General features: G+C 39.9%; 1 protein-coding gene across 1 annotated transcript; it reads right to left on the bottom strand.

The window, feature by feature from the left end:
- Positions 1–2,526: 2,526 nt before the first annotated feature.
- Positions 2,527–8,823, bottom strand: LOC117519687 (BTB/POZ domain-containing protein KCTD5-like). The gene is made up of 5 exons (XM_034180950.1): positions 8,179–8,823; positions 4,015–4,123; positions 3,782–3,873; positions 3,455–3,577; positions 2,527–2,550 (listed from the first exon to the last, which is right to left on the bottom strand). Exons 1-5 carry the CDS (start codon positions 8,524–8,526, stop codon positions 2,527–2,529), a joined length of 696 nt encoding a protein of 231 aa, XP_034036841.1. The 5' UTR covers positions 8,527–8,823.
- Between the last annotated feature and the right edge of the window lie 847 nt (positions 8,824–9,670).

Below are 9,670 nucleotides of genomic sequence, written 5' to 3'. Positions count from 1 at the left end.
TAATATTTATTCAGAGATACAATCACTATAAAGTACAAACAATCAGCTGGCACCTGTGGCCTTGGTGACCGCCAGACACAATTTTCGGAAATTAAATAATTTGGAAACAAGCTCAGTTCAAGGCATATGTAACTATAAACACTATATTGCAAACACACTCCCAATTTCCATGATGCATATTGATAACATTATTTCCTGCATCCAACCTGCCCAAGGCCAACAGACATATACAACCCTTGGCAAAAATTAAGGAATCACCGGCCTCGGAGGATGTTCATTCAGTTGTTTAATTTTGTAGAAAAAAAAAAAGCAGATCACAGACATGACACAAAACTAAAGTCATTTCAAATGGCAACTTTCTGGCTTTAAGAAACACTATAAGAAATCAGGAAAAACAATTGTGGCAGTCAGTAACGGTTACTTTTTTAGACCAAGCAGAGGGAAAAAAAAATGGAATCACTCAATTCTGAGGAAAAAATTATGGAATCATGAAAAACAAAAGAATGCTCCAACACATCACTAGTATTTTGTTGCACCACCTCTGGCTTTTATAACAGCTTGCAGTCTCTGAGGCATGGACTTAATGAGTGACAAACAGTACTCTTCATCAATCTGGCTCCAACTTTCTCTGATTGCTGTTGCCAGATCAGCTTTGCAGGTTGGAGCCTTGTCATGGACCATTTTCTTCAACTTCCACCAAAGATTTTCAATTGGATTAAGATCCGGACTATTTGCAGGCCATGACATTGACCCTATGTGTCTTTTTGCAAGGAATGTTTTCACAGTTTTTGCTCTATGGCAAGATGCATTATCATCTTGAAAATGATTTCATCATCCCCAAACATCCTTTCAATTGATGGGATAAGAAAAGTGTCCAAACATCAACGTAAACTTGTGCATTTATTGATGATGTAATGACAGCCATCTCCCCAGTGCCTTTACCTGACATGCAGCCCCATATCATCAATGACTGTGGAAATTTACATGTTCTCTTCAGGCAGTCATCTTTATAAATCTCATTGGAACGGCACCAAACAAAAGTTCCAGCATCATCACCTTGCCCAATGCAGATTCGAGATTCATCACTGAATATGACTTTCATCCAGTCATCCACAGTCCACGATTGCTTTTCCTTAGCCCATTGTAACCTTGTTTTTTCTGTTTAGGTGTTAATGATGGCTTTCGTTTAGCTTTTCTGTATGTAAATCCCATTTCCTTTAGGAAGTTTCTTACAGTTCGGTCACAGACGTTGACTCCAGTTTCCTCCCATTCCTTCCTCATTTGTTTTGTTGTGCATGTGGACATATTGCTTTAAGTTTTCTGTCTTGACGCTTTGATGTCTTCCTTGGTCTACCAGTATGTTTGCCTTTAACAACCTTCCCATGTTTGTATTTGGTCCAGAGTTTAGACACAGCTGACTGTGAACAACCAACATCTTTTGCAACACTGCGTGATGATTTACTCTCTTAAGAGTTTGATAATCCTTTCCTTTGTTTCAATTGACATCTCTCGTGTTGGAGGTGTTAGTTTTGGGGATGAAAATTTACAGGGTGATTCCATAATTTATTTCTCAGAATTGAGTGAGGCCATATTTGTTTTCCTCTGCTTGGTCTAAAAAAGTAACCGTTACTGACTGCCACAATTTTTTTTTTCTTGATTTCTTATAGTGTTTCTTAAAGCCAGAAAGTTGCCATTTGAAATGACTTTAGTTTTGTGTCATGTCTGTGATCTGCTTTTTTTCTACAAAATTAAACAACTGAATGAACATCCTCCGAGGACGGTGATTCCATAATTACTGCCAGGGGTTGTACAGTGGTAGGCATAGCTAAAAGTCAGCTTCGATAACCGTTAATCCGCTAACTGAAAAGTTAACTTTTATAAAGCTAAACCGATAAACCCCTAAAAAAATTTTAGCAAAAGTTACAGCTAAACCTATAACTCAGTATTGACTCCAGTACAATGGCAGCTACTGATAATGAGTAAATTAAAAGGCAATCACAAACAACAATGAACTAGCGCTTCTGTCTAAGATCAGCCTTCTTTCAGCAAGAGACCTTATGACCAGAGAGAAAGGAAGGGGAGAAAAGAAAAAATATTTACACAGCCATACAGTCTTGCAGACATGTCACAGGAGACATGCACAGCAAGGCAGTTTTGACTTATGGTTAAAATATAAAACTAATTCCGGACAGGTCACCTCTGTCGTTTTTACAAAGTGAAAATATCAGCTATATGTTTTAGTTTTAAAGTAATGCACTAATTTTAAAGGTTTGAGCATTTACAGACATACATGCCAAAAGGCACTGTGGGAATATGAGCTTCCTGTCATCAGTGGTTGGTCAGTTTATTTATATGTAAAAACCAACACCCAACTTACTGTAACGTGTGTTGGTTTTTTTACTAATAAATTGTATTTGTAAATATGTAATTTTTTCATTTGTAAAAAAGGGGCAATTTGAAAACTGAACATTCTATTTGTTAAGTGTGATTTAGCAGCATGTATTGTGAATGTGTGGCAATTGGTATTCACACTGCCATGAGCACTGCCATCTACAGGATGGGAGTGTGAATACCAATTGCCACACATTCGCTGTATGTGCTGAATCACACTTAATTTCAGTTTTCAAATTGCCTTTTTTTTTTACAAATGAAAAAAAATTGACATTTACAAGCATGTCTGGAATTTATTTATTTAAAATTTTTAACCATAAGTCAAACTGCCTTGCTGTGCATGGCTCCTGTGACACGTCTGCAAGACTGTATGGCCGTGAAAATAAATTATCTTTTTTTCTTCCCATTCTTTCTCTCTGGTAGCAGGTCTCCTCTGCTGGCAGAGGATTGAGTTCTACCTCTCATAGCTGTCTGTCTGCTACAAAACATGTAACAGGCAAAAACTAAAATATATGATTTCAGACTTTACAAATGCTTTTAACTGTTAAGCTTTAATCACTATGCCCGCAAAAGCATTTTAGCAGTCTAAAAGTTATCTGAACTAAATTTAACAAAAGTTAATTGGTCTGCTGATGGTTTTCAAAGTTAGCTGAAAAGCTAATCAGCTAACAAAAAGTTAGCTTTGCTAATTAGTGATGCCCACTGCTGGACATATGGTATATTCCATCAGCAAAACAAATGTTTTATATTCATTATGTCCACTTTGAATTAGGAGATTTACCAGATGAGTCCTTTGGGCAATACAGTTGTGGCCAAAGGTTTACATACACTATGGCTAAAAACATTTCAAACTTGAATTTTGCACATTTTTTCACGTCTTGCGTTACCAACCTTTTGGTAAGTCCAAAAACCTTCATTGTCTTCAAGCAACTGATCCTTTGCGACTAAAAGGATTCCTAACATTTCTGTAGCAAATAAACTAGAATTATATCTAGAAAAATCTCAAAAATTACACCTTAAATCCATGTTTGAAACAACCAGAGCATAAACTAATCAAACACGCCTTTTTTAAAGCTCCTATTATGTGCACCTGCTCAAACTTCCATCCGTCCGACATGGTTGATACCATCTGTGTGAGTTCCTCCTCTTGGCACTGTAGTACTCGATACACATGCTTCACAGGGCCCTGGGGGACACATCAAATGCATGCATACACACGGTGTCATACTTGGCAAACAAAACATAAATAATGTGCAGACACAACATCTTTTTGTATCTTGCTACTGCAAATAAATTATTTTGGTGACATCTGTACTTTAATAAACCTGATGCACAACTGCTAATTTTATTCCCAAATGATTTTATGTGGTTTACTTGGTTTTAAAATTACCTGAGATGTCCGATTCTCATTGTCCCGTATCCTCTCCTTAACGAGCCTCACCAGTGAAGCAATGTTGTAGAACTCAGCCTCCTCAAGAACACCTGACACAAAATAATTGGCATCACTCCACAGTATACAGCAAGACCCAGACCTTTTATTTTCAAACCTTTGAGTTTTAATTTACAGACTTGAGAATCGGTTGGAATTGGATTGTATTCTCTTGTGTGGATTATGCAAATTACCTTCCTCAGCCAAATTTTTATCCATGATCAGCTTTCCATGTCGAAGGTAATTCAGGACGGGGCCAAAGTATGTGGGGTCCCTGTCAATCAGGTACGCTCCCGTCTCATCCTGTAGGACCACAGCAGATGTTGGGATATGAAGAGTGGTTGGTGATTTGAGTAACATTTCATGAATTGAAAGAGTGTAAGAATGTGGAGCTGAATAACACCTAGTAAAAGAAACACAAACCATAAATATGCTGCCATCTAAAGCGTAAGCAGGGCTCTATGAAAATTTAAACCTTTAAAGCTGTACAGTTTTTGGGCTTTTCAAGATTCAATTCATGGAAAGAATTTTCTTTGGCACCACTATAATTTTCTTCCCTTAGTATTTAAATAAAGGATTCATAATATGACATTGCCAATAGTGCAAATTTTGATCATATCTGTAAACAATGTAGAATTTCAACCCTTGATGGGTAGAAATTCAAGTGATCACCATGACCTAGCAACATCATAGATCACATGGGGCTTCCCCAGAGCTGTGTGAGAGTGGTGGGAAGGGCATGGCCACTGCCAATCAGAGCAAAGAAAGGTAATCAGTTGGCTGTTCGCTTGAACATAGTAAACCAAGATGGTGGAAAAATGCTACGAAACACCTTATTTCTGTATAATCGAATAGGTTTCTCATATTGTGTAAATGTTAGCGAAAAATAAACAGTTCTACATCTAAAAATGTTGATTTTGTAGCCAAATAATACCTCTGACATGATTTAGAAGACATTTTACTTATGTTGGAGTGCACACCCAGGGAATACTCATCAAGCAAGTGGGTCAGGTCACAGTGCAGTTCATCTGCACGATGACGTTAGAAGGAAAACAGTCACTGTGAAAATCCCCCCAGATAAATATATTCTCTTCATTAAAATATGCTGTAATTTTTCAACATGTTACAAAAATAAACTGACATTATAATGCTTGGATTTCAGTAGAAACTAAATTTAGTCAGTTTTGTGAAATTTGAAGGGCCGTACAGCTTTAAGTGTTACAAAATAACAAAAATAACCATTCACGATTTCCCAGGGACAAAGGTGACATGTACGAGGGCTGTCAATAAAGTATAGGTCCTCTTTATTTTTTTCAAAAACTATATGGATTTCAGTCATATGTTTTTACGTCAGACATGCTTGAACCCTCGTGCGCATGCGTGAGTTTTTCCACGCCTGTCGGTGACGTCATTCGCCTGTGAGCACTCCTTGTGGGAGGAGTCGTCCAGCCCCTCGTCGGAATTCCTTTGTCTGAGAAGTTGCTGAGAGACTGGCGCTTTGTTTGATCAAAATTTTTCTAAACCTGTGAGACACATCGAAGTGGACATGGTTCGAAAAATTAAGCTGGTTTTCAGTGAAAATTTTAACGGCTGATGAGAGATTTTGAGGTGATACTGTCGCTTTAAGGACTTCCCACGGTGCGAGACGTGGCGCAGCGCTTTCAGGCGCTGTCGTCAGCCTGTTTCAAGCTGAAAACCTCCACATTTCAGGCTCTGTTGATCCAGGACGTCGTGAGAGAACAGAGAAGTTTCAGAAGAATCGGTTTCAGCATTTTATCCGGATATTCCACTGTTAAAGGAGATTTTTTTTAATGAAAGACGTACGGACGGGTCCGCGCGTTGGGACGCAGCCGGCGCGGTGCGGTGGCACAGGAAAAACACCTCCGTGTTGATAACCATTTGTAAAATCCAGGCGGCTTTTGATGGCTTTCAGTGGAGTGAGTATATGAGAAATTGTTTAACAGCTGGAGATGTTCCAACTTGTCCTTAAGGCTTCCAACGGAGGTGTTTTTCCTGTGGCGGAGCGTCGCGGCGGCTGCGAGCCGACGCTGCAATCCGTCCGCACATCTTTCATTAAAAAAATCTCCTTTAACAGTGGAATATCCAGATAAATGCTGAAACCAACTTCTTCTGAAACTTCTCTGTTCTCTCACGACGTCCTGGATCAATAGAGCCTGAAATGTGGAGGTTTTCAGCTTGAAACAGGCTGACGACGGCGCCTGAGAGCGCTGCGCGACGTCTCGCTCCGTGGGAAGTCCTTAAAGCGACAGTATCACCTCAAAATCTCTCATCAGCCGTTAAAAATTTCACTGAAAACCAGCTTAATTTTTCGAACCGTGTCCACTTCGATGTGTCTCACAGGTTTAGAAAAAATTTTGATCAAACAAAGCGCCAGTCTCTCAGCAACTTCTCAGACAAAGGAATTCCGACGAGGGGCTGGACGACTCCTCCCACAAGGAGTGCTCACAGGCGAATGACGTCACCGACAGGCGTGGAAAAACTCACGCATGCGCAACGAGGGTTCAAGCATGTCTGACGTAAAAACATATGAATGACATCCATATAGTTTTTGAAAAAAATAAAAAGGACCTATACTTTATTGACAGACCTCGTATATGCCTTCAGTCAATGATATGCAGCCAGTCCACTCATCAGCATTCTGTACACAATGAAAATGATCACCAAGATAAAAAAATATATTAAAAAAAGGGATTGTGCCTGTTTAAGCACTACGAGAGTTTGATAACACCCGCCCTGAATTCAAATCCATGTCACACGCCGCCGATACATGTGATGTAATGAAGCTTAATTTGAGGAGTGGTGCGATTTTTCGCAGGGTGAAGCGAGGCATTGAATATAGAGTTAAACTTGTCTAATTAATACCTGCAAATGCACAGAGGGTGACCTACAAATATTCCTTGATTTGCACACATGGTTTGTGATCTACAAACACAAATTTCCAATTTGTAACTTGTGTGTTGGTTTTTACAAATGTGCATTTGCAAATATATAATTTTTTCATTTGCAAAACTGAAAATTCTGTTTGTGAAGTGTGATTCAGCATCTGTGGATGACCAATAACATTCATCGCTTTGCTCAGTTAAGTAATTTTGAGAAGTTCTTACCGCACAACTGCACACAGATCCACAAACAAATCCCTCACGACTCACCCAAAGCAACATTGTCAACACTGAGATGAAATTCTATATCTCAATTCTGGCCTTTATAACTGGCAAGGAATAAAAACAACAAATCCTCAAATTTCTCAAGCTGAAAATACTTTGATTTGTTAGCTTAATAAATAACTACACCAGGGGTGGCCAAGTTCGGTCCTCGAGAGCCACCTTCCTGATACTCTTAGTTGTCTCCCTGCTCCAACACACCTGAATCCAATGAGACTCATTAGCAGACTTTTAATGAGCCTTTCATTGGATTCAGGTGTGTTGGAACAGGAAGACTAAGAGTATCAGGAAGGTGGCTCTCGAGGACCGAACTTGGCCACCCCTGAACTACACACTAAAAAATTGAGTAACAAGACCAAAGGCTGTGTCTCAATTTAGGGGCTGCATTCTATGAAGATCTGGCCTTCTGAGACGGTGGAGGGCAAATCATCTGCTCTGAAATGAAATGGTCTAGCCCACAGACCATTTTGCTATTGTGTCATTAGCTTATCCTGCCCCTACCCCTGTCACCTAGCAGCTTTGACAACTGGATGCAATGAGCTAGCATAGTGGGCAAAACCCATAGGTTGATAATCATTTTAAAAGTTATTTATACTTGGTTTATAAATATAATCGTTTTAAATGGTACATATGGAGCCTCAATTTGTCTTAAAAATACCCAATAATTTTGTGTTGGGGAGTGCAAAATGACGCTTGGGACTGTTTGGGCTGCGAAGGATACACCTGTTGTATCCATTGTTTTTGGAGGAAAGGCAGCGGCATTTGTCGGTCACGCCACTACAATGCATGCGGTTGACAACTGCAGCCTTCAAAGGATGCAACCCCTGAATTGAAGCACAGCCTGTGTCATACAGAGAGCAGATCTACTCAATGTGCACATCTCACCACAGGAAGGAGTCCATATAAGGGCTTATGTGACATATGTCACGGGAGTCTAACACAAATGCTTCAGGCCTAAATTTTTGACTGTAGCTGTGGTGTTTCTACATGTGACTTTGACCAACTTTAGCAGGAAACTCCAGCCACTGTAAAATGTAGATGGAAATATCTTTTAAATGGAGCATATGGAAATTACCTTTTCGTATGTGCTTTGCGTTTTCTTTTTTATAATTTGCACAAGTCATTATGAGGAAAAGCTACAAAATCAAACTGAGCCCACTGCGAGCATGCACTCACTTTGTCAGAGTCCAAATCCGGATCTTCTTGACACAACCGGTACAGGAAAGACTTGGGGTCCCTACACAAGGTTTGTTTTGTTGTGATGAAGTACGTCCCCCCGACGTTAAGGCGAACCCAGCGGGATCCCGGCTTGTCGGCCGGTTCGGACGGGGAGCTGGGGCTGCTTTTAGCCGTGAAGCCGAACACAGATCGGCCGGTGCTGCTGCCCGGCACACCGGGACCGGATCCGCTGCTCCGCGGCGGAACCAAGAGAGTGGGCGAAGCCAGACGCACGGATCCCCGAACATCACGGTGCTCTGACTGCTCTATGGTGACGCTCGGCTCCACGACGTGCAGTTCAGCCATGTTTTCCTCGTCTAAAAACTGCCCGATTAGCTAACGGAAATAAAATGTAAACACAATCAGGCGATTTTTCTCCGACGCGGAGCCTGGCATTAGGGCGTCGCTGCCAACACTCGACTCTCTCAGCCACTAATACCAAACACTAAAACACAAGTATGACTACAGATATCTGTACGATGTTAGCTTCGTCGCATTTTATCGTTTCCCAGCGAAATAAATTGATCATTTCTGTCAATCCTTAATCAGAAAAAGTCAATCCTTCCGGGTTGCAACGTGATTACTGTTTATTTCCGCTGTCATCGGTTTTTCAGAATAAAAGCAACAGTGGCTGAGGCTCAGGCGGTCGTCAAAGCTAAAATAAACATTTTTGTTTTAAAAGAGGTACTTGTTGACACTGTTGTGCAAGCAAATCTCATATGTATTCCGTATTTTATTGGCACATATGGGTGTACATGCAAATTAAAACTTTGGACTCAACAGATTTCATTTTATTCCAGTTATTTCTACATTTCAAAATAAAGTATATTTTGTGCTTCATGTTTCCTTTTAAGTGGTTTACTTGTAAGTGGGGTCAAGGTGACATTTTTAAAATAAGTAACAGGGGATTAAAATTAGATATTAATTGTCAAGAAATCTCTCTCAATTTCAATTTTTAATTTCAATGAAGCTTTATTGACATGGGAAACATGCATTTATATCGTCAATGCAAGTGTTACAAAGAAGATGTACATACAGTTAACAATATTCTACAGTAAATAAATGTGTAAACAGGAGATAGGAGTTTGAAATAATAGTAAAAATTGTGCTTTCAATGTAAAAATATACTAGCCAATAAAATGTGTTAAATTATAAGATAACGTGACATTGTAGTTTGGATTTATGGTGGTTTGTGCCCTTCTTTTCTTGTTGCAGCAGCTCACAAACCTTGCTACTGTGTTTTCACATTGTTGTACTTCATTCAACAGATACGGAAGTTTTTCGATGTTGGTCATGCTCTCAAGCTTTTTTTGGGTGTTTGTGATCTGTGGGAAGTACGTGTCTCTGATGTCTTGGTACAGTGGGCAGGTGGTTAGGAAGCGCTACTCGGTCTCCACCTCATGTTTTGAGCAGTGGGTCTACAGTCTGTCTTCTCTGGGGAGCCAGGTCT

Source organism: Thalassophryne amazonica, chromosome 11 (genome assembly GCF_902500255.1).
Source record: "Thalassophryne amazonica chromosome 11, fThaAma1.1, whole genome shotgun sequence".
NCBI lineage: Eukaryota > Metazoa > Chordata > Actinopteri > Batrachoidiformes > Batrachoididae > Thalassophryne > Thalassophryne amazonica.
Note: the sequence above shows the minus strand (reverse complement) of the source record. Positions and strands in the feature narration are given on the sequence as shown.

Coding starts and splice junctions, on each gene's coding strand:
- LOC117519687 (XM_034180950.1), bottom strand. CDS start 8,526: ATGGCTGAACTGCACGTCGTGGAGCCGAGCGTCACCATAGAGCAGTCA. Junction 3,578..3,781: donor ATGAGAATCGGACATCTCAG/GTAATTTTAAAA, acceptor TGTGTCCCCCAG/GGCCCTGTGAAGCATGTGTA. Junction 2,551..3,454: donor TAATAGGAGCTTTAAAAAAG/GCGTGTTTGATT, acceptor CCCATCCTGTAG/ATGGCAGTGCTCATGGCAGT.